Source organism: Esox lucius, chromosome 17 (assembly GCF_011004845.1).
Source record: "Esox lucius isolate fEsoLuc1 chromosome 17, fEsoLuc1.pri, whole genome shotgun sequence".
NCBI classification, from domain to species: Eukaryota; Metazoa; Chordata; class Actinopteri; order Esociformes; family Esocidae; genus Esox; species Esox lucius.
In genome coordinates, this window is record NC_047585.1 from 32,270,050 (window position 1) to 32,294,670 (window position 24,621).

At 40.9% G+C, this 24,621-nt stretch overlaps 2 protein-coding genes across 9 annotated transcripts; both read right to left on the reverse strand.

Moving 5' to 3' along the window:
• Positions 1-3,006: 3,006 nt before the first annotated feature.
• On the reverse strand, positions 3,007-9,532 carry zgc:109965 (M28_nicalin_like domain-containing protein). 3 transcript variants are annotated; one of them, XM_034287418.1, is made up of 16 exons: positions 9,348-9,532; positions 8,919-9,109; positions 8,441-8,631; positions 8,190-8,334; positions 7,894-7,991; positions 7,690-7,767; positions 7,322-7,425; positions 7,086-7,117; positions 6,587-6,726; positions 4,983-5,161; positions 4,550-4,637; positions 4,400-4,438; positions 4,008-4,177; positions 3,761-3,814; positions 3,461-3,539; positions 3,007-3,334 (listed from the first exon to the last, which is right to left on the reverse strand). In XM_034287418.1, the coding sequence occupies exons 2-16, from the start codon at positions 9,061-9,063 to the stop codon at positions 3,278-3,280; spliced, it is 1,599 nt and encodes a 532-aa protein (XP_034143309.1). In that variant the 5' UTR covers positions 9,064-9,109; positions 9,348-9,532; the 3' UTR covers positions 3,007-3,277. The 3 variants fall into 3 exon arrangements, with proteins under 3 accessions (XP_034143309.1, XP_010879679.2, XP_010879680.2); XM_010881377.5 differs by having other exon boundaries at positions 7,029-7,117; positions 9,348-9,531; XM_010881378.5 differs by having other exon boundaries at positions 7,029-7,117; positions 9,262-9,364.
• Positions 9,533-9,806: 274 nt separating this feature from the next.
• On the reverse strand, positions 9,807-23,818 carry LOC105017064 (protein FAM219A). 6 transcript variants are annotated; one of them, XM_010881374.5, is made up of 6 exons: positions 23,563-23,818; positions 17,168-17,267; positions 16,494-16,596; positions 15,585-15,668; positions 13,109-13,163; positions 9,807-12,687 (listed from the first exon to the last, which is right to left on the reverse strand). In XM_010881374.5, the coding sequence occupies exons 1-6, from the start codon at positions 23,629-23,631 to the stop codon at positions 12,529-12,531; spliced, it is 570 nt and encodes a 189-aa protein (XP_010879676.1). In that variant the 5' UTR covers positions 23,632-23,818; the 3' UTR covers positions 9,807-12,528. The 6 variants fall into 6 exon arrangements, with proteins under 6 accessions (XP_010879676.1, XP_010879674.1, XP_010879675.1 ...); XM_010881372.5 differs by having other exon boundaries at positions 13,088-13,163; XM_010881373.5 differs by having other exon boundaries at positions 17,168-17,270.
• Between the last annotated feature and the right edge of the window lie 803 nt (positions 23,819-24,621).

Here is a 24,621-nt window from a genome sequence, read left to right on the forward strand (position 1 = left end):
AAATCTTTCTTCTGTTTTGCAATCAGTATGTAGAGTCTACAGAAGTCAACATGAGCATAATGGATGGATTAGAATTAACGGTTTCTCATTTGATAATCAACGTGAGAGGGGACTGTCAGTCAGTGGTCTTTTTCCAGAATGGAAAAAGTGAATAAGAGTGTGTGTGTGTGTGTGTTGGGGTGGGGGGGCAGGAAGATGAATGCTCTTGCACCGGTCATGAGGCTGGTTCTTGTAACGTGTCAAGAATCTGGCATCCTCCAGATGTGTGTCATGTTTATCCTGGCCAAATCCCCTAGGGAGATTTACATCTGGCGGCCTTGCTCTCTGGTGAATGGTTGGCAGAGAACAGGAGTGGGAGAAAAAACAGAGGAAGGGAGACAGAGAAGGGGATAGAGAGCGAGACAGAGAGTGAGAAAGAGAGCAACAGCGTGTGAGAGAGGGAGCTCATTATGGAAAGTTGGCAGCCAACTGAGGAGCGAGCCACAAGCAGGGGCAGGACACAACGGAAAGAATGAGATTAAACCCAGAAAAATGCAGGGTAACGAGGCTTTTAAGACAAGAAAGATGAGTAATGATGGTGCTCCTAAGCCTCGAAAAAGTGAACTTCCTCCATTTTTCTTTCACCAAGTTTGTCCAGAAGAGTGTTCTGGTTGTAACAGAGATAAACGGAGAGATCCAGGTCTAAGAGAAGTTTTACTTTAAGTCTCTTGTTTCAGGGCTATGAATGCTGTTTAGTGAGAGATAACCTTGAGGAAATGCTATAATCCATACATAGTTGTATGTTCATTTATCTCTCAGTGACTTTCCTATTCTACTGGAACAGTTTAAAGGCTAACTGTTTGTTATTATCCTTCTCTCTCTCCCACACTTCCTGTGTGGACCAGCGCCATAGATGTCATGCTAATTCACAACCCTTGAACTGCAAATCTCAAAATAAGATTCATGATGAAACCAAACCAAAACCATGGAAATCCAGCCAACATAAAGCAATGCAATACATTAAGGATTTTTTGGAAGAATGCTAAGAATGTCAACCTCCTGTTTTTCTTTGTCTAGGAATTCAATTACATGTTTCAATGGAATATTACTCTATATCTATAGCCTTTTCCACTCATTCTTTCAAACATCTATATCAAGGCTATGATTATGTTATAATATCTGAACACTGTGTCTTGCCTGCTACAGTTTATATTCTTAGCACTACCTTGGTAACAGATCTGGATCTCAGAAAACAGGTGTATGAACATCTGTTGCACACTGAAGATCCGCTCCACATTACGTTGATTTGTAGTAACAGCGGTTGACTTGATCTCCAAGATGAGTCAGCCTACAGGGAGCTGGTTTGAGACCTGTGGTGCTAGGTAAACAACCTTTCCCTAAACGTAAAACAAACAAGCAAACAAACAAAGGAGCTGTTTGTGGACTTCAGGAGACTGAACAGAGAGCATGCCCACATACACCACATCGACTAGGCCCTAATACACATGGATAAGGCCCCCATACACATCGACAAGGCCCTCACCACATCAACAAGGCCATTATACACAGACAGGGCCATCATACACACCGACAAGGCCCTCATACACACCGACAAGGCCCTCATACACACCGACAAGGCCCTCATACACACCGACAAGGCCCTCATACACACCGACAAGGCCCTCATACACACCGACAAGGCCCTCATACACATCAACAAGGCCCTCACACACATCGATAAGGCCCTCAATTGTAACCCATAAGATCAGTAAAATGTATTTATTCTTCACACTGTGTTCTACCAGTGTTCTAGTCTGAGAGGCTTTGTGGTGGATACAAGCTCTGGAGAAAACGGATGTGGTTTAGGGTGTCCTAACTATTTGGTTCCCTCTTGTGGACATACTGAATATAAAACACTGAACTGTGTATTACCACAGAATGCCAGTATGCTGATTGTCTTGAATGAAATGCAATACAGTTGTCTTCGAAGAGTTTCTCAAATGTAAATGTGAGGCTTAAGTACCACAGTATATTCTCCAGGCAAATACTTAGCATCAAAACATAACATCATACCTATAACAATATTTCTCAATGATACAGGCACTGACTCAGGTGAGAGAAACTACTCATACAGGTGTTACTCCCTTTCAGACCAGTGGTGGGATTTCTTTTCATTGAGCTGGTTCTGAAAAAGGGCTACTACATTTTTAAAGCATTTTAGATGCTTTTATAGTGCATTTATTGGGCAGGATTTAAGGTGGGCTGGTGCCCAAGATGTTTGTGCCAGCACCAAAGGTGGAGAGGATGTGCTACTGACCAGGTGTAGGGACCTGATGGAGGCACGGAGGTTGATATTTTACAGCTCCCACTACCTGGTCTAGTTAACACCAATTTGAACATGTCATTAGCTTTAGGCCATGCCTTTTAATAAATCCCACACAATCTGTCCAATTCGAAACCTATTTCCATGTAAATGTAAATAATCTTAAAAGTATTGCTTAACTGACCCTCAGGTCTCTAAATAAACTGTCCGGCACTGGCTTCCTCTCACCCTCATGTTGGCATAGACTTTCTCCATCAAAACTACAGAGGCCATCCAGACGAAACATCACTATGAATGAAAAATACTGAGACCTCCCTATTGAAACATTACAACTAATCAAAACTACAGAGGCCTCCCTAATGAAACATTACAACTAATCAAAACTACAGAGGCCTCCCTAATGAAACATTACAACTAATCAAAACTACAGAGGCCTCCCTAATGAAACATTACAACTAATCAAAACTACAGAGGCCTCCCTAATGAAACATTACAACTAATCAAAACTACAGAGGCCTCCCTAATGAAACATTACAACTAATCAAAACTACAGAGGCCTCCCTAATGAAACATTACAACTAATCAAAACTACAGAGGCCTCCCTAATGAAACATTACAACTAATCAAAACCACAGAGGCCTCCGTAATGAAACATCACAACTTTAAGCTACAAATTATTGAAAAGATTGAAATAAAACATTGTGTTATTCATAGAGATTCTATTTAATCAACACAAAATAGATTAAACGAGTTGAAAAAGATTTGAAAAAGTAGCATTTTCTAACTCTATATATTTCATAAAGGCTTTTCACATCAGCATTGTAAACTGCTTGTAAAAACACCCAGCCTAAAAGTACAAAAAGCAAGCAATGCAGATGTTAAAGCACAGCCAGTCTCAGTTGTCTAATATTTTTTTTTCCTTTGGGCATCATAAACACAGCTCTGTTGTCTTCCAGGGTGTCAGTGGTCACAACCTTACTGTTGTTTGGACTTGACAGCTGCTTTCAGTTTTGTGTAGAGATATTCAAAATTCTAAAAAAGGAAAGAGCAGAAATCAGCACACTATCAGTGTTTTAGTGACAATTTCAAATCCAGAACATGGCCTTGATACAAATATTGTTCCACACAATATTATCAAATAATGTGTTTATCACAGACCTGGATGGCATAGTAGACTGTTCCTAGATATGCTGCTATACAGCCACCAAGGAAAAGGTCAAAGGCTGCTGGCTTTATTCTGTGATAAAACATATAGAGAAAGAAATCTTCATTGTGAGTGAGGCATGACAAAACACATTTAAAAGGTGGGGAAAAAATCTCAAAATCAGACTATAAAATACATTGTTTGCTCAACTAATCTAGTGAAAACATAAAACATAAAAGTTGTGAATCAAGAAAAGTTGTTGGCAATTTAACATACATTATTTCATTATATTAAAACTGCTATTTACTCCATACCTGTACATCATCATTGGCTGCTCCATTTGGTCAAAGAAGGTAAGCTCAGGATCCCTTAACATGAAACAAAACGTTTTCAAACTACTTTGTCACCAATCCTAACTGCCAGGAATGGAATATGAAGGCTCTTGTTTTCTTTTTAAAAATAATTTTATTTGTAATTCCCCTTTTATTTTGTCTTGCGTTCTCTCTGTGTGTGTGTATCTGTGTTTTCTAAGTTAGTATCACTCTCTGTGTGCTTTTTCACCTCTTGTCTTGGCGGAAGGTGTGTCTGTGAACCTGGTGCAGATAGTGCCTCAGCTCATGCTCCAGAGAGTTGACCAGAAGGGCGTTCTTTGGTTCCTTGTCCAGCTGCATGGCCCGTGGGAGGGACGCCAGCAGAGACATGAGTGTGGACATGCGACTGTCCTGAAATTCCTGCAAGAGATTCAAATGGACAGTTGAGGCTGCATACATACAACTTCACAACACAAACATTCAGGTTATGTAAGTACATTGATGGAATTGTTTACACAGGAAGTGGCCATCAAATCCCCCCAATTTTCAAATGTTCCCTCAACTGTAGCCACTTTGGGATTGTTGTGACAGCAGGATGCAATAGCTGGCTTCAGTCATGTTTTGAAGAAAAAAACATCATACCATTTGTCCCTTGAAGACCTGTATGTCTTTTGGGGAATCCTATTGAAAAACAAATAATGACATAAGTTCTGTAAAACAAAGAAGAAAGGAATAAGGATGATGCCTTTTAATGATACTGTGAGTGTCTGTGAGCAAGAACCTGTTTTATACCTTGTCAGAGAGATTATACATAAACCGAGCCAATGATTCTGCAATAATGATGGCGTTGCGCTTCATTTTTCTCAAATCCACATGCAACCTGTGGAGAGGTTGGAAATCACCAGAGTATCCACACTTTACAAACAATTATTAGTACCAACAACATACGGTAAAAACTATTAGTCCTAACCAATGGCTTTTACCGTCTCAGGGCTGAATCTTGCCCTGAGACAAGATTCAGCACGGTCAACCAAAAAGGGTCAACCAAACAGCATTAAAGTCTAACTGCCTTAATATGGCGCCTCAGAGAGGTTTTACACAAACCTTGTGAATTTTAAAAAGTTCAGTTGGGGAAATGTTGTGAAATATGCCTTTGATATAATGTTGTCATTCTTTCCAGCGCAGAGGTTTGTAGGAGCAGTTTAAGCAGATATCTGCTACTCACATAGTGTCCAGGATGGAGCCTCTGAGCTCGGCTTTGGGGTCCCCCAGGTGAGACAATGTGAAGCCCGGGATCCTTCGTATGGCATAGCGCTCGTGCTCCCAAGCCACAGTAGTCTCCCCCAGGTTGATCTTCTTGTGGACCATTCCAAGTTTCACCCAAGGGAACCGGGAAGAAACCACCTAAAATAAAGGAGGGTAGTATTAATATAAGTTTAGTATACAGTACAGGCCAAAAGTTTGGACACACCTTCTCATTCAATGCGTTTCCTTTATTTTCATGACTGTTTACATTGTAGATTCTCACTGAAGGCATCAAAACTATGAATGAACACATGGAATTATGTACTTAACAAAAAAGTGTGAAATAACTGAAAACATGGAGGTGTGTTTGGGGTCATTGTCCTGTTGAAAAATAAATGATGGTCCAACTAAACGCAAACCGGATGGGATGGCATGTCGCTGCAGGATGCTGTGGTAGCCATGCTGGTTCAGTATGCCTTCAATTTTGAATAAATCCCCAACAGTGTCACCAGCAAAGCACCCCGACACCATCACACCTCCTCCTCCATGCTTCACGGTGGGAACCAGGCATGTAGAATCCATCCATTCACCTTTTCTGCGTCGCACAAAGACAAGGCGGTTGGAACCAAAGATCTCAAATTTGGACTCATCAGACCCAAGCACAGATTTCCACTGGTCTAATGTCCATTCCTTGTGTTTGTTGGCCCAAACAAATCTCTTCTGCTTGTTGCCTCTCCTTAGCAGCGGTTTCCTAGCAGCTACTTGACCATGAAGGCCTGATTCGTGCAGTCTCCTCTTATCAGTTGTTCTAGAGATGTGTCTGCTACTAGAACTCTGTGTGGCATTCAGCTGGTCTCTAATCTGAGCTGCTGTTAACCTGCGATTTCTGAGGCTGGTGACTCGGATGAACTTATCCTCAGCAGCAGAGGTGACTCTTGGTCTTCCTTTCCTGGGGCAGTCCTCATGTGAGCCAGTTTCGTTATAGCGCTTGATGTTTTTTGCGACTGCACTTGGGGACACATTCAAAGTTTTCGCAATTTTCTGGACTGACTGACCTTCATTTGTTAAAGTAATGATGGCCACTCGTTTCTCTTTACTTAGCTGATTGGTTCTTGCCATAATATGGATTCTAACAGTTATCCAATAGGGCTGTTGGCTGTGTATCAACCTGACTTCTGCACAACACAACTGATGGTCCCAACCCCATTAATAAGGGGAAAAATGACACTAATTAACCCTGACAAGGCACACCTGTGAAGTGAAATCCATTTCAGGTGACTACCTCATGAAGCTCATTGAGAGAACACCAAGGGTTTGCAGCGCTATCGGAAAGCAAAGGGTGGCTACTTTGAGGAATCTAAAATATAAGACATGTTTTCAGTTATTTCACACTTTTTTGTTAAGTAAATAATTCCATATGTGTTCATTCATAGTTTTGATGCCTTCAGTGAGAATCTACAATGTAAATAGTCATGAAAATAAAGAAAACGCATTGAATGAGAAGGTGTGTCCAAACTTTTGGCCTGTACTGTATAAGAGCTATCCAAAACCTCCAAACGTCCTACAGTATCTACTGGTAGGCACCAGTTCCAGCTGCTGTACGAAGGTGTGCTGAGGTGTGCCAGGTTTGGGGGGGCGGGAGACATGCAAGAACAGCTCATCTCCATTGGCCAGTGTGTCCAGACACAGGACAAATGCCACGTTGTCATGCAGGAGGCTGGTCTCTGGAGGGAGACATAGCACAATAGAATCATTTTAAGAGACAAACACACTAGAGCCACTTGAGGGAGACAAAAAAGAGGCAAATCAACTGGAACTTCTATGACTACACAGGCATCATAGCTTCGCCCTCCCAGTCATGGTTTGTCCAGTGGACAGCTGATGACCATATCAGTATGTGGCTTAAAGAGAGTGGCCTAATGATTCTGACTTAAGATGATTGATCTTGGTCTAGTCTAGTTGAGTCTAGGTGCCATCAGACTCCATTCCTAGAAGACGATTAAGTGAGTGATTAAGAGCAGCTCACCAGCATGGTCCATATTCTCCTCTATAAACTTTTTGGTACCAATGAAGTTATACTTCCCTCCACCAGTCAGAGAGAAAAGAAGATGGTATCTAGAACACAAGAACATTCATTTCAAATGCCCGAACACAACGTGAAAACATAGATACCCAGTATTGATTGGATACGTTCCTTTTATGATCAATACTTTCTGTGTGATTTGTGAAAACAAATCTTAATGACTCATTAATGATCTGTTTATAATTGACAGATAGTGTGTGTTTTTGTGTGTGTGTGTGTGTGTGTGTATAACTCACGGAGGCTGGCTGTGGGTGCTGCTGTAAAGTTTCCGGAAGAGCCGGGCCAACTCAAGCAGGATGGTGACTCCACTACCATTGGAGTCTGCTCCATACGACAGCCACTGTTTTATGTCAAATTTATTTTTCCAATTTAAGTCAAATGTAAATCTAGATCTCAGCCTAATTCTAACAGTGAACTTAACCCCAAGTCAGATAAAGCTTGTAGTCAAAGTGTCCACCCTACATGGTTTTCCTTGTTTTACTTTCGTAGCGAGGACCTCGCTACAGTAGTAAAGCAGGAACGCACACACTGACACACACAGCTTTATTTAAACTGTTGGTTAATAAATGTGTATTTTGCTAGTGTAACTGCGCTGCATACTCACTGGACTAAGGCCATAGGAGTCATAGTGAGCGGTGATGATGATGGTGGGCAAATCTTCTCCAGCACCAGGAAGTACACCCTGAAGTCACAGGTGGCTACAGTATGTCTGTCTATTTGATAGGTCCCTGGATAGCCATATGAAGTAGCTGATAGCCATATGAAGTTGCTGATATCTGTGGTCATAGACAGGGTTGGATAGACTCACCTCCAGAGTTGTGATTGTGTTGTCAGTGATGGGCTTAATTGGTTTGGTGTTGGTCACAAGAATTTGAAATGCGCTGGCTATGACCATACTACGGAGAACTGTAGAGAAAGAAAAGACAAAGAGGAAAAGAGAAATAGTTTGTTCTGTGTGAAAGATGCTAATAATTATCACAATCTCATTTCATATTGCATTATATCCTTTCATTCTTCTCGCCTTCCTAACAGTCACTACCTCCTTTATTCATCTTTTACTCAAACCCCTATTCCTCCCATTTCTCCATCCCTCCTCCTCCTCACCTCGGACCAGTATGGAGGAGGCGCGAGTGGCCGCAGCGTGCTTGACCTCCTCGTACATGAAGAGGAGCTGCTCATCCTCTGGGACCACATATGTAGGAATGATGGTGTCTCGCAGAAGCGCTTCGCTCTCACCAACCATGAAGCTCTGTACAGAAAGAAAGGTCCAGAAGAGTCAAACGCGCCCTGTTGGGGCGGGATGGTACATTTGGCCCAACCGCATGACATCAACCAGAGGCTCATTTGAACTGAACCTGTATGATGTCCTGGTGGACAGCGGAGATGTTTTTTGGGAGCAGGATTAGAACAGCGGCAGCTGTCTGCCTCAGCGCCTCCAGGTATCGCTCGATGCTGAAGTCTAACAGCTTCATGATGACACAGCGGCGCGTTAACACTGGCTCATCGGCCGAGCGGGCCTCCGCCTGTACTCTGGCACCACGACAGCCTTCACGGTCAAACAGAGTGGCGGGACACGGGTCAAAACGCAGCTCTACTGTACTCTCCGGTCTTCCAGTCTCAATCACTCCAAAGACAAACACCACAGATTAAAAAGGGGTACAAATACAACAAAATCATAAGTACTACACTACATGCAGCCCTATGAGCACAACGCGTCGGAAAATACATGACAATTATTTTACTGGGAAGAAAGGTTTCCTTACCAAACTGCACTATATTTTTATTAAATAAAAACTAAGGCTCTAAAGCCATCGGCTGGCTAAGGTAACCCACCATGTCTTTTCTGCTGTATGTTATACTGTTGCATCCTATAGGCAGTGAACTCATAGGAGGATACAGCAGGCAGGGCAGAGGCATGCAGCAACGCCACAAACAGCAGAAGAAGGGCAGCCACTCGGGATAACACTGTCAGAGACATGTCGCCGCGTCCTGATAACACCACGTTACTGTATCAATGCAGAAATCTGTGGAGGAAGTGTGACTGCTAAACAGATACATCTTCAGAATGTGCCCACAAAGCAAGTACATAACACCTGTTTTCCAGGAGAATATTCCTTCAAACCCTAGAAACAGATACAGCACCATCTTTTTTTAGGAACAGCACCAAAGAATGTACCTGAGCAGCTTGGGAGACCAACAGAACCGTCCCATAGCATGTATTTCTCCGGGGGGAGACCCTGGGGGCTTGGAAATCTTACTCACCTGTCCTCAAGGTCTCCTGTTTTGGCAATGTGTTCCCTCCTCACCTTCCAGCGTGGACATGATCCAGTCTCCTAAGGGAGAAGGCTCAAGATGCCTGGTAGTAAGCGGCTGTCCACCATATGTCTGTGGGGATAAAGTCAGGCTAATCAGTCCTATTCTCTTCCCTCCCCCAACCTCCAGGCCAAGCACATAATGTCCCTGTCACACTACCATTCACTGGCATGGGTAACTACAGTAAGCACATCATTCTGTCATTGGACTATTGCTGTTAGTTGGGTTCGGTGTAATGTTCAGGTTTTTTGATTAAAAAATGAGTTATTTTGCACAGAACAAACAAGCATGCACTTTAGAGCAGCAGGAGCTACCTTATTTACTGTACACACTTGTTTCTTTCTATCCCGTACCACACAGCTGGGTGTGCATATTCATCCATTCCCCACAGACTGCTGCACCACACCATTTCATTGAGACAAATTATATTTATTTATAGACATGACAAATAACCATAACACTGTTACATACTGAAATGTAAATTGTTCACATCTTCATTACAATCACAATAAGCATCTGAAGAATAAAACCATAACATATGGACCACACAGGACATCCGCAAAACGGCACTTCAAAACGTAACACTTGTGAGTACTCCTTAGGATTTCAGTGCAATTTCACAGACAGAAATGTTGCGCACTGTGTCCATCTTAAAATGCTTACTTTCCTATTATTATTATTATTATTATTATCTTAAATAAAACATACCACTGGCAATAAATATCTTCCACTACAATGCATTGTTTAAGGCATACTCAAGGCAACTCAGGGATGAGAGGGAGTGCCAATTTGTGAGCATGACAGGGGAATGTAGCACTGAGAGCTAAGCTAAAGCAGGTATACATTGCCATTGCATTTGCCATTTAGAAGATACAATATGTCCTTAAATGATCTAGGCAAAGGGTGCTTTCACATTAGGCCTACTGAACACAGTGATACCATGTTTTTAACAGATTATAAACCAGGGTTGGGCTCGATTTAATTTAATGTCCAGTCAATAAAGAGAATCAATCTCAAATTGGAAGTAAACATTTCCCTCATTGCAAAGCATTTAAGAGAATTGAAAACAGAATTGAAAACAAGATAATTGTGTGTACTCTCTTAACATACGGGAACAGAAATGAAACAGAGCCCAATGTTGCAATAAACAGTGAGCATTTCCATTGTTTTGCATTGACCTGCTTGGGCTACATTTGTCCATAATCTGTGTTAGTTGACACTAGACCAAAACCTATTCACATCATACACTAACTACAGTGGAATGCATTAGGTAACGTGACCAAAAGCACAACATCCATCCCTTCCTGTACATACACTATGCTATATACAGTCTTGTATGGCTCCCTTTCAACGTGTTGCCAGAAACATTTCACACTGATCCGCCCTCGGTGGTTTCTATGGATACCACGTAGCGTGGTTTCAGTTTGGACCACTCAGCTACGACTGGCTGCTAGCAGTGAAATAAGCACAAGATGGGGGTATAGCCTACTTCTGGAAGCACTAAAGGAAGACACAGGCTCTGTGTGTGTGTGAGTGTGTGTGTGTGGACTGTATCATTTGTACAGGTGCAATGGTATCATCCCTTCTCTGGAACTCAAGACACGTTCCCATGTCAACTGGTATATTGATACAATAATTTAACACCATCTCTTGACAACTGTCATGGGCATTACAGACACAATAAGGACTCCACCAAGAAGGGAGTAAGCCTTTGGCACAGTTAAACTACAGTACCTACAACCACTAGGTGCCAGGACAAGGACATAGTGTTACAGTAATGCAGGTACGGTACCCGTTAGCACATGGTTGTGTTAGCATGTTAATCCTACTGAGCACATTGGACAATTAGCATTTCTGATGTGTATAATAATAACAACAAAAACAACTGTTCAAAGCAATTAACACCAAAAGTATCACAATCGGAAGTACAACAGTATAAGTGAAGACAGCATAAAATGTAATTAAAAAGGAGTAAACATATAAGGATGATCTAATAATACACAATGATTTTGAGGAGTAATTGAAACCTTTTAGTGTTATAGAAAATAAGTTAAATTAATTTGATGTGGACATTGCAGAATGTCAACAAAACACAAATAGGTCTTCACCAGCATAACTAGCCTGGTCCCAGATCAATTTATGCTGTTTTGAAAATTCCTGCGGTAATTGTAATGCTGAACAATGTGCAAAAAAAGCAAACAGATGTAGAACTAAGCAATCTCCCAGGAGAAGATTATGCATGTAAGTGACCATATACCTACACATTTAACTTCTGTGTTTCAGCGATTAAGTACCAGGCTGTGTATGACCTATGAACTCAGTACTACACAAGAACATACACCTAGTCAATTGGCACTAGGTGGAGGATGAACTAGCTTGGCCAAAGATTGCTGATTCTCATCCTGACCGTTTGCTAAAACAGCACAAACACATCTAGCACCTTGCCTCCATGTTAGACACTTCTCACTACAGCAGAGAAAAGCAACATTGGAGCAGAAAAACAATGGAGAAGTAACACCTGTAGCAGATCCAGTCAAGTCATAAAAACTCATATGGCATTTACCTTGTGAGGTGCTTGAAACATATTTGTGATTCCCTGGTGGGATTTTCTTAAATCTTCTAAAGGATTTCATACTGAACAAGTGAGATTTTGGACATGCTAGACACTCAGACAAAGCTTCATTCTGTCCAATGCAACGTTGGTTATTTTTCCAAGCTTGAAGTACATTCACTCTTAATGGCCCCATATATACCAAAACAGCAACAAAGACTTTCAGGTTAACTTGGAAACAATCTTCAGTACATCCCTTGCCATCATGTTTTATTCCAAGATAAAACAGGGTACAGCTGCCTTGGAATATAACTCAAACAAAAAGACCCTTGTACGTGACTGGAATGTAACGGACAAAAGTATACACATATCCTACCATAGGAGGAAATCTCAGCGCATCTTTTGTGCATTTACTCCCATACCATATTCACACAAATTCAATAGACCTATTTTTTCAAGGGGGGGGGGGGGGGGTTTGTCCCAATATGATCTTTAAATCCTCTTCCTTCCTGTTACCACCCCAATGGTGATGTTAGTTCACTGCAAGGGGGTGGAGTCAGACATGTATTATGGGTGGGGCTACTGGATCTGGCAGGCTGAGGAGGAGGTGGCTTGGCAGCACATGCAGGTCGGGTTCACCGATTTAGGAGGGATTAGATCTAGATCCTCATCGTCTGGGATCTCATCCAGCCGATAACCGTCCTTCAAGAGCTGGATATTAAGGTCCTGGTTGATCTGCTGCAGGGGACCGAGCGGATAAAACGTGAAAATGTAACAATCATAATAATAAGAACCACGCAGAGTTGAAAGCTGATGTTTCAAGTTTAAGAATACTACTATGGGTGAGGCTAATGCCAGTCATTCAACTATATTAATCAATAAGGAGAAAAATACTTCTAAAACAACATACAAATAGAAGAACACATTCATAAAAATGAAGGGTGACAAAACAATGAAAGTGCTAACTATAACGTATGACTAAATCATAGAAAATCCATTATAAACAGAATAAAGTGATTGATGGTCAGATTAAAAGAGAACATGGTAATAAACTTTAGCAGGAAAGTGAAGTGAATGGACAGGTTATGTAGTGGTAATAAGTTTAATGTGACATTAGCTGTATGTAGTGCATAGATACCTGGTCCCTCAGACATCTCACCTCGGCTGAGGAGTATCCAGATGAAGAGTATCTGGACATGTCAAAGTCATCGTCACTGAAACAAGAAAAAAGATGAGCCATCACATACTATGACCTGAGTGATCAGAGTCCCCAACTCGACTGCCTATGTCCTTCCTCTGAGTCTTCCTTTATAAAATCTCACCTTCCTTCCAAGTGGTTGGTCATAAAAATATTATAGACCAGAAAAATTACCTGGACTGCCCAAACACTTGACTGGAAAAGTCGTGCAATACAAAAAAAGAACCTGGTGGAACATCTCACAACTAAATAGGTTAATTTGCAACAGGTCAGTAACATGATTGGGTATAAAAAAATTATTACAGAGAGGATGAGTCTCAGAAGTAGAGATGGGGAGGGGTTCACCACTTGTGCAACAATTAAAATAATAACTTCTCTCAACATAAAATTGCAAAAAGTTTGGTGATATCATCTATTCTACAGTATAGAATATCAATAAAAGATTCAGCGAACCCGGAGAAATCTATTTTTTCTAATGGACAAGGGCAAAAACCAATATTGGAGGGCTGTGATCTCTGGGCCCTCAGGTGTCACTGTATTAATAATGACTCTGTAGAGGAAATCACTACATGAGCTCAGGAACACTTCAGAAAACCATTGTCTGTGAAAGCAGTACGTCGCTGCATCCACAAATGCAAGTTAAAACTCTACCATGCAGAGACAAAATCAGAATAAACAAGATCCAGAAACACCGCTGAGTTCTCTGGGCCCAAGCTCATTTAAGATGGACTGAGGCAAAGTGGAGAACTGTCCTGTGGTGTGACAAATCTAAATTTGACATTATTTTCAGGAATCATGGATGTTGCATCCTCTGGGCTAAAGAGGAGAAGGACCATCCGGCATCAGTGCACCATGCAAAAGCCAGCATCTGTAATGGTATGGGTGTGCATTAGTGCACATGGCATTTCTGTGAAGACACCATTAGTGCTGAACAATATATTGGTTTTGCAGCAAAATATGCTGCCAACCAGACATTGTTTTCAGGGAAGTCAAGACTTGCTTTTCCAGCAAGACAGTGCCAAACCACATTATATCACAACAGCATGGCTCTGTAGTAAAAGAGTGCAGGTGTTAAACTGGCTTGCCTGCATTTCAAACCTGTCACCCATTTTCTGCATTATGAAATGAAAAATATGACAAAGGAGACCCCAAACTGTTGAGCAGCTGAAATCCTACATCAAGCAATAATGGGAAAACATTCCACTTTCAAAACTACATAAATTGGTCTCCGCAGTTCCCAAACGCTTTCAGACTATTGTTAAAAGAAGAGCAGATGCAACACCGTAATAAACATGCCCCTGTACCAGCTTTTTTTGAAACATGTTGCTGGCATGAAATCCAGAACGTGCATATATTTTTCCAAAAACAATAAAATTTCTCTCTGATATGTTGTCTTTGTACTGCTTTCAATTAAATAAAGGGATTAAATGATTTTCACATCATTGCATTCTGTATTATTTACATTTTACGCAGCACCCCACCTTTTTGGAAAAGGTCGTAATTTATTTGCTTTATTATGACTACACCCTAATTTAAATTTGTAACTTAATAGGTATGTAGCTTAAATTAAAAACATTTAGGAATCTAGGAAATGTTGAGTGTTCTCTCCAAAAAGCATTTATGAAAATGAGAATATACTGTAGTATATTCTATATCTCCCCAGCGTTCCAGCAGTATCTAGTTAACTAATATAAAGATCTGACATTTGAAAAAAGTTGATTTGTTCTAGCGCACACAACCAGCAGAGAAAGTCTGAACACTTGTATTAATTGTGACTCTAGGAATGATTGGCACCAATTTTGCATCCACAATAAAATCAAAATGTACCCTGTAGTAACTGTTACAGAGCCTCTGTGTGTGTTTGAGTAAGGGGGACATGACATAACTCACACATAAGAAGTGTGTGTGAGTGAAAGAGAAAAATAAAGAGAGAATCTCTTAAGAGGGTAAGTGTCCCTGCATAGCGGCAGTAAGGGAGACAAACACGTCTCTGTGTGTCACAGAGAGAGAAAAAAAAGCAAGAGGAGATTTGTAAAGGCGTTTCCCATTGGCTGGAAAAACAACAACATGGGAGGAGGGACTCATTTAGACACCACTACTACATTTGTGATGCTGACATCTGTTGGGTAGGGGAGGGTAAGACCCCTTAGCCGTCCAAATCCCAAACCCACTAATCCAGCACCCTAGTAGACATCTTTCCTGCTTACTCTCCCACCACCATGTGGAATCACAGTTAGAATCAGATTGCCAAGTAAAATTACACACATCCAGAAAGGTTTTTAGTGTAACGGTGCCTCAAGTGGTGGACAGTATTTATTGACAAATATATGCAAAAACCAAGGCTGCTGGAAGGCCAATACCTTTTTAAGAAGGAGATGTCAATTACAGTTCCTCATCCCAGTCTATGCCAGATTTGATAGACTGGGCTAAACATTACCTGTCTGTGTCCAGCGCCACAAGGGGCTTCTCGTCCGGGCTGGTCTGGTCTAAAGAAGAGTAGCCTTTGTTTGGCACCACCAATCTACAGAGAAGGAAACAAAGCATGGGCGGTTGGTGAAAGGGAGTTGAGTGGGAGGCTAACTCAGCAGAAGATACAAGTCATGGGGATCCTTCTCAAAGGGCTAGTTAGTGTGGAAACAAAATGTCGAGATTATATTTTAACTTTCGGCCTCTTGAATGAAACAAAATCTAGTTAGGTCTGGGGTATCATTAATTGAAATTACCCAGCCTCCTCTTTTGCAGCAAAAGCAGCAGCTGTCTAGTCAGCCACAGGGGCTAGCAATCTCCCAGCCTGGTTAGAGCCCTTCTGGCTAATCTCAGGCCTGTAGGCTAGCAGGGCTCTTTACTAATCCACCCTAGGGACTAGGATTACCAAATGGAAAGGTCCCCTTGGGTTTGACTCAACTGAGCCCAAGGCGTTTCAACTAGAGTAATATAGAATTAAGCGTCCACAATCCTCACAGACCCCCCATTTCTCTCCTTGTAATATTATGTTTACATTTTACCGTGAACCGTGTCATTGCAAACACTGGAGGTCTGACCCCATAGAGAGCGTAGAAATGCTTTGAATTGCGGCTCTTGTTTTCTGTAATCATCCCAACTTGGTCTATACAAAATGTGACAAATCAAAGTCTGTTGGGTGCAGATGTGGTGAGGCAATTTCACCAAAAGGTTTACATTTGGTCCAATGACTGGCAACTGGCTACAGTATGAAAATACAGCAAAGGTATTTGAAATAGTGAAAGGAAATAAAAAGAAGTCAGTCAATCCCCAAGCTGCTTGATAACTCTGCTGGACATAATAAAGCCTGGGGAAGCGTATGAAACTAACGGTGTGATCTTGTTACCGTGTTCTGGCCATAACGTTGTTCTTCTTGGGTTGTTGGTTGACAGGGCTCCCCACGGTGCCATTCTTAACTGATCCCTTCCTGGCCAGCTCTCTCTGTTTCTCTGCCAATCACACGAGGTTTCATTGTTTAGTTAGAAACCAATGCTTGAAACTGTCCCCCCCCATTGTCTTCTGTGGGGGAATTTCCATTCAACATCATACAAAACTCAGAGCCTGGCATTTCAGCTGAGAAAGGGGTGTTTTTTCTTTTCACCTCAAAACCTAGCCCCACTAGAAGGGCTGGTCAGTTTTAATTTTACAAGTTGGGCTTGACTTCTATATTTAATCTCTGACCATCAGCAGAGACAGAAGTACGTGAGTAACTGGTAGAGGAACTTGAAACCCCAGGTTGTGGATTTGATGGAGTGAGTAGGAAAAAGTATAAACAGGAACGCTGTTAGTAATGTCACTGAGAGAATTACTTAGACTCATTAAAAAGGATACTAGGCATTTAAACAGTTTTTCAAATAAGGAATGTTCTCAAATGCCACAGCAGGTCATTGCATGACGTTATATGAATACCGAATGACATTCTGAAGACATTAGGCATGTATAGATGGTCAGGTGGGCTTAATAAAGGTCATGACGTGTCATTTAAGGTGAGACCACCAGGGATCTATAACAAAAGCTCACCTATTTTCATTTGCAGAGGGGAGGGCTTGTAGTTCATGGCCACCGTTTCCCCTTCCCGTGTGTCAGAGTCAGCCGAAGATGTGGAGGAAGCTGCTGGGTCCTGCTGGAGAACGATAAAACACTAAGATTTTCTGTGGTTCAACTGTCAAGACTCGCTGCTTAGATCACAGGCAAGGCCACTGCAGCGTAACATCTTCATAACCACAGCTCTTTACAGGTTTTATATTAATCTTTTACTGTTTAGTTCACCATTAATGGATTAGCGGGAACTTAACTTAATCATGAGTAATACATAAAATAAAAATTTGAATTTAATTATTTTCATGAGGATAATTTCTAAATTGAGTAGGTAGGCTAAAGCACAGATATATATATATATATATCAATATCGGTCTCCCCCGGGGAAGAGACCCCGGGGAAGACCTAGGACACGCTGGAGGGACTATGTCTCCCGGCTGGCCTGGGAACGCCTCGGTGTCCCCCCGGAAGAGCTGGAGGAAGTGTCTGGGGAGAGGGAAGTCTGGGCATCCCTGCTTAGACTGCTGCCCCCGCGACCCGGCCCCGGAAAGCGGAAGATGATGCAATGCAATATATCAATATCTATATATCAATATCTATATCTCTATTTATATCTATCCATCTAACTATATATGCAATATTCTCCCTCGTATGTCTAGGTATCAATTCACACTGGCTGGGCTCTTTTTTAATGAGCTTTATGATTTTAAGGATACTAGATCTAAAATGGTGGTTCTGAAGCAACTAACACTGTTTGTACACCATGTTAGATTTGTCCAAATGAAATTGACTTGTGGACAGATTTTTTGAATACATTTGTCTCAATGTGTAGACACACACAGCTACAGTAGGCTACAACACACTGTTCTTCTCTTTCGCACAATGTATCTCACTCACGCTTGGAAATCAATTCACCAAAAATAACAGATGGTGGACTTGCCCGTCTTTGCAATTCACTGGTTAGTTGGCTTTTGTAAGGATTATAAGCTGCATCTGATGAACAGTAATTCCTTTTGAGTGGATTGCATCCTAAAGGTTTGCATTGTGAAGTGCACTATGCTTGACCTGAGCAGTCAACATAAAGGGAATAAGGTGCCATTTGAGAACCCAGAGGGCTGCTGGGTGGATCTCACTTGCCGGCTGGTTTTCTGGTTGGCCTGCTCCACTAAGAGAGGCCTTCTTTATGCTCACAAGCCTGGCTTTGTTACAGCCGGCCAAGTAGGCCAGATCGTAGAACCCACACGGACTAGGGGTGTCAGACGCTGCATTCCCTACAAGAAACAAACAAACTAGTAAAGCACCTCAAGTGCATCCAGTCCCTCCCTCGCATTGTTTGCCTATCCGCTGCCTTCATTAACTAAACAAATGTTGTTGACAGGCTTATTTATCACCATACAATAGCCATTTATCTTAAGGACAACGTCAAACACACTGCCACAGAGACTTGGGAGGTTTTTTTTGGGGGGGGGGGGGCACAAAAGGTGAAGATTTCTTGATCAAGTCAATATTCAGACTGAAATCCATGTAAATGTCTTTAATTTGCTGAACAAGAAACAAAAAGCAAAAATAAGTGAAAATCGACCACAGCTATCATTGACATTGCCAGACTGCTCAAGTCAATGGGTCGTACAGTTCATGCAGTTAAGTGGGTATGTACATTGGTTGTATTTTAAGTTGCTTAGATAAAATACTTTTACTGTAAGATTACTTTGGTCAATGAGGAATTTTGTAATTGTAAATGGTCAACCATCTCTGCCTGCATTGTACAGTATAGGTCAACATGTGTTTCCTGTGTATATAGCAAATTGTGTACTGTGTATTTTGTAGATGCATTTCCATTTGATAAAAGTCCAAGGATGTCTGACCAGGTCTGTTTTCCTGGCCTAGCATAGTCAGCCTTGACGTCCAAAGCAGACAGCAGCCCCCTACACTTAGGGATCTATTTGATTAAAACTGTGACCTTCCCATTTCATCAAACCAGTGTCCTTTCAATGGCATCTTTACTGACAGTCTTATCATGATGAAGAGCCACAAGGTGGCTGACACAGCACCTCTGCCAGGGGATTGGCCAGATTATGCACTGGGGCTCCCATTGGACCAATGGCAGTGAAGGCTAACCTATTAGAAGACCAGGCTACAATCTTGTCTTGGAAATTGGTACGGCAGTATTTCCATGGTACAACGTAGGCCCTAATAATGAAATGGAGGATCAGGTAGACATTGCAAAAGGCCTCAGGTAGACATTGCAAAAGGCCTAAACAGTTCAGAAAGTCTGAAGAAAACATTTGCAAAAATATCCTAATTTTCTGTTATGTCACAGTCAGCAAAGCATTTAAATGTACAGACATCCAATTCCAGTCTGTTAAATAGGATGTGTCTATAGTCTACATGGCATCATTCAATAGTGCTGTTTGGGGAAAAAAGTAGACTCAGTGAAATGACTTTGCCACAAGCAGCTCTGCAGTTACTGATATGACCAAGATGTTTGGTCATACAGTCTAACCTTGTATATGCATGGGTTCTATTCATGCTGTTACAACATGGTAGCTACAGTACCAAAACAAGGGGAGAGTCACGCATCTCGCTCAAACATTCCTTCGTTGCAGAAATGACCCACAATGCTGTTTGCGCTCAGTGTCTACGTCATCTAGCAGAGTCTACTTTAAAGGGAGGGCTGGTCCTGCCAGGCTTAGACTGGAGCCATACACAGGACAGCTTTTTATTCATGTGAAGTACATTTTAGAACATCTGAGAAGCAGGTGCCGAGTTGGTTGTTCTGCTTTACTATTCACAATAAAGTGATTAGCATAAGAATGCAGAGCTCTCTGTGCAACACAACAGCTGGCTCTTTGACTCTTTGATAGGACTTGAATGGAGTTGTCATGCAGAGAAACATATATAGTATCTTATAGTTGCTACAACCATTTCTGGACTAAAGAATACTAATTATAAATGCATGATTAACTCATGAAGTTTGATGTGTTGATGTTTGTGCCTTTAGTAGCCCTTGGAAATTTGTATACCTGAAAGTATAAAGGCATGTTGAAGAAATGTAGCTAATTATAAGCATTATGAATGCTAGACTCCATAGAATGAACAAGCTATTTAGGGAAAAAGCCTACATTTTAAAGTCTTAATTGAGAACACAGACTGCCATTTCAAAGAAATAGCTTGTCTGAACATTTACAAACTATTCCCATTCTTTGCAACAGATGTTGCAGTGTGCAAAGCATTTAAATAATGTATATCTCTTGATCAAAATAAAGTTGGTCTACATGGATACTTTCAATTTCCAGCATAAATCGTTCCATCTTTCAGTTTGAATTGACATGTACACTCCTCATACCCTCTAGACACTTGCAGTACCTTCCCCCCACCCTGAAATAGCTAATACTATTCCGGTATCGTTTGGTAAGGTAGTAGGAGTAGGAGACAGTTGTTAAAATTCAGACTGGTAAACAATAAAAGCAGGATTCTACATAGTGCCCCATTAAATACATGCAAATGAGACAATACATGTTCCTATACTGAATTCCAATACTATATTTTGTGGAACTTTCATTTTAAAGAAAATCACTCTGTGATTATTCACAGATTGTTGATGAACACGCTATCAAACTAATGTACAAATTAAGTACTACATTTGAATTTGACGTGCTTTTCAGCATGTTTCCAAGGAACATAATTTTCACTGTATTAAATATTGATAAAGTCTCAAGAATACCTCTTGTTTGGATCTCATCATCCATGGTACACAATATAATTAAAAGATTCAGAGAATCTATAGTAATCTCTGTACCCAAGGGACAAGGGAAAAAAACAATATTGGATGACCGTGACCTTTGGAACCTCAGGCTGCATTGCATTAAAAACAGACAATTCTGTGGTGGAAATCACTGCATGAGCTCAGGAACCCTTCAGAAAACCGTGGTCTGTGAACACAGTGAGTCGCAGCATCCACAAATGCAAGTTAAAACTGTACCATGCAAAGAAGAAATAATACATGAACAACATCCAAAACACCAGCTGCCTTCTCTGGGCCAAAGCTTACTTTAGAAGCGAGTGGAAAACTGTCCTGTGGTCTTACAAAATTTGAGACACATTTTGAGCATTATGAAATGACAAATACTGCAAAGGAGACCCCGAACTGTTGAGCAGCAGCAATCCTGTATCAAATAAGATGGGACAACATTCTACTTACAAAACGACAGCAACTGGTCTCCTCAGTTCCCAAACACTTACTGAATGTTGTTAAAAGAAGAGGTGACGCAACACAGTGGTAAAGATGCTCCTTTTTTTAAACATATTGCTGACATCAAATAAAAAATGGGCATGAATCTTTCCAAAAACAATAACATTTCTCAGTTTCAACATTTGATATGTTGTCTTTGTACTATTTTCAATTAAATATAGGGATTAGATTATTTGCACATCATTGCATTCTGTAACAGTGCAGTAGTTCTTAACATAATGTGTGCAGTTTTCGGGTTCTTTTTAAATGAGGCAGTTTTTCTAAGCATCAACCACTTTTCAGTCACCCCTATTGATTTAGTTTAATTTAATATCAACACTAAGTGTAAGGTAAGAGGAGTAGGAGGTAACACAAAGTGTACCCAACTAGAGAGCATGAGCAGCCAACATGTTAGCAAGCTTAGCAGTCACTGACATTCGCTTCCTTCTATCAAGCAAAACTGCCTTGACAAAACAGATTACAAGGCCCTACACAGTGTACAAAGACAAGGTGCGCCTTCAACTTTCGAACTGTTGCAGATTTATTGAGCATTTATTGGCTAAATCACTACTGACAGTTTATCAACTAACTTAACATAAATATAGCAGCCTGTAGGCTAAGCTATACAAATCTGACAGTATGTATTACATGGAAACAAGAAAAAAATTTAGTCTGACCAACTGCAGGTTAAGCTACAATCAACAGCAGCTGCATACAGTCTAGCATAAGTCTGCATACAGTCTAGCATAGTCTAGCATAAGTGCCTCAGAACAGGGTAAACAACAACAATGTATTTACAACATGTATTTATTGCCCATTTGCTAATGAGAAAATGCGAATGACATGACATTTGGTTTATATTCAAACTTGGACTATCTTTTTCAAAATCCCAAAGACTGGAATGGACTAAATGAATGACTGATTAAACCAAACAGCTAACAAATTAAGGGTACATTTATTAGGCCAAGAGTTGCATGAGTCCGGACTACAATACACAATATAAATCTGCATAAAGCAAGCTCAGCCCAGTGAGTTGTTTTGTCTTTTCATTTGTCTTTCTCTGTCTTTAAGTCTTTAAAATATAATTCAAATGAATAAGTCACACACTAAAAGGTTGCTGCACTGTGATGGGGTTTTCATCCTCCACAACACGAGACGTTTTTACTTTAGTAAGAATAGAAATAACAATCTTTCCAAAATTATAATTTATTTGTTCATCCAAGACTTCTCTTGTAAATGGCTGATATTGGTTTGACCTAAGACTTGTAAACACAAACTTTTGCTAACATTCAGTTACACCCAAAGGTTTGTGCATTTTAAGTAGCATCCATAACACTTACTGCTTGATTCATTTTCGTTTAATTTCTTTAGTCACTTTGATAAATTAAAAGGTTCGGGAAAAAGGTCATGCTTAAACCTATAAAATATTGATGACGTTATCAGTTATGTACTTACAAAGACAACGTGCATGGGCACACTGTGCCCAGACAGTCTAGTATATTGCAAAGGTATGATTTTGTTAATCGTTATCCAGGGTTAAGGCTATACTGTAGGCCTAGCCTGCCTCAGTACCTGAACTCATTAGCGGAGGAAGGCGTAGCCGAGTATAGTAGTCCACCAATGAAAATGCGGAAGGGATGCCAGTCGGGTAGGTTATCATGTTAGCTTAAGATGCGAAAAAACTGAACAACCATCCACCAGTCGTTCTACTGAACAACTTCGTTCCATGCATCAGCTATAGCTGGGGCTGAGGTGGAGACTTATAAGCATCAGCTGGTGACAGCGCCTATTCAGGCGCCCAGCAGCCATTAACATAAAGCGAGCTATTCCCCCTCCCCAATTCACAAGATATAACACGTCACCAGTTTGGTTGGAGATTCAGCCATGGCAATGGTGGTTAGACGAAGTCCATTCAATCTAATATTATCTGTCAGAAGAAACGCTAAAGAATACATAATATCGTTGACATTGTCTAAATGAATAGAAACCTACCGTCCATAACCCTAGCAAAGATTCTCGATGTCAACATGTCTAGGGTTTTCGAGAACAAACCGACCCGTAGACGAATTTGCATTGTAAATAGGTCGATTTTTTTAAATGTGAACATTGAAATGTAACAACAACCACGATAATACATAGCACTTACCAGGGGCTGTGTCTCTGTCTCTGTAACAGGGGGTACTTGAAACCTATCCATTTCTTCTTCCTTCATCATTTTCACAAATCGTTCGTTACACCACCAAACCGATTAAATATATTAATGTTTGTCACGCACAACTCGAATAATTCCTCAATTTGTTGCCAGAATTATCGTCTGCATGATTTCTGCTGGTTTTCTTTCCTGCCTATAATCAATCAGTAAGGCATGGTCAGAGGTGACTCAACCAAAACAGACAGAGCAACGTCTGTACTATCTTCCGGGTAGGGAAAGTACTTGCATTATTCATGAAACTACCAGCCAATCATGGACGAACAATGGCCAGATGAGATAATACGTGAATAACCTGCCTTATCAGGCGTTGATACATGTAAAATAATCTACTTAAGAGATCACAAGAAACACAATGTCAGATATATGTATATTTACAGCCCCATATATATATATATATATATATATATAGCCAAATGAGACGATTATCTGACATGCTTTAATCTAGGCCTAAAATACACTAATTTCAGCCCGTTAATTAGTTATATTACCCGTTCATGGAAATGGATCACTTCTATACATAGCGAGTCACGTGACAAGCAGACGATCTGGAATCGAGGTATACATGTAAATAAAATAGCTAAATAAATGACCTAAGCGACTGAGCTTATTAGTGATGGATAGTCTTTTTGAGGGCCGGCTCTTCTGGCACGCGGGAGTTGCTCTTATACTCAAACATGTCTTGGAGGCATGGACCAAAATTGTGTAGAACGTTTCAGACCTTGTAGAATGCCTTCCCCAAAGAACTCCATCCATTCCGCAGGCCCGCAGGCAGTGCGTGCCTGGCCTGGTATTATGGGTGTGTCTGATAAACATGCGACTGAGTGTAATACACTGTATACTGCATCTTCATGGATCATTAAATATTACTCTTTGTAGTACAACTAATGTAGACTATTCATATCCAATTATTAGGCTAATGAACTTTAAATGTTTTTTGTTAGTGCCGCCAAAGTGATCTGCTCTCACTGGTATTTGTTTGGCATATTTAAATAG

Bases quoted from the DNA above. Each gene is read 5' to 3' on its own strand.
- zgc:109965 (XM_010881377.5), bottom strand. From the start codon at position 9,063: ATGTCTCTGACAGTGTTATCCCGAGTGGCTGCCCTTCTTCTGCTGTTT. The intron at 7,992-8,189 runs GTGAGGAGGAGG...CTTTCTCTACAG, and splicing joins CTCCTCCATACTGGTCCGAG to TTCTCCGTAGTATGGTCATA. The intron at 5,162-6,586 runs GTGCCTACCAGT...CCTTTATTTTAG, and splicing joins TCGTACAGCAGCTGGAACTG to GTGGTTTCTTCCCGGTTCCC.
- LOC105017064 (XM_010881370.5), bottom strand. From the start codon at position 23,631: ATGATGAAGGAAGAAGAAATGGATAGGTTTCAAGTACCCCCTGTTACA. The intron at 16,597-17,167 runs GTGAGCTTTTGT...TGTGATTGGCAG, and splicing joins CCCTCTGCAAATGAAAATAG to AGAAACAGAGAGAGCTGGCC. The intron at 13,164-15,584 runs GTAATGTTTAGC...TTCTTGTTTCAG, and splicing joins GTGGCGCTGGACACAGACAG to TGACGATGACTTTGACATGT.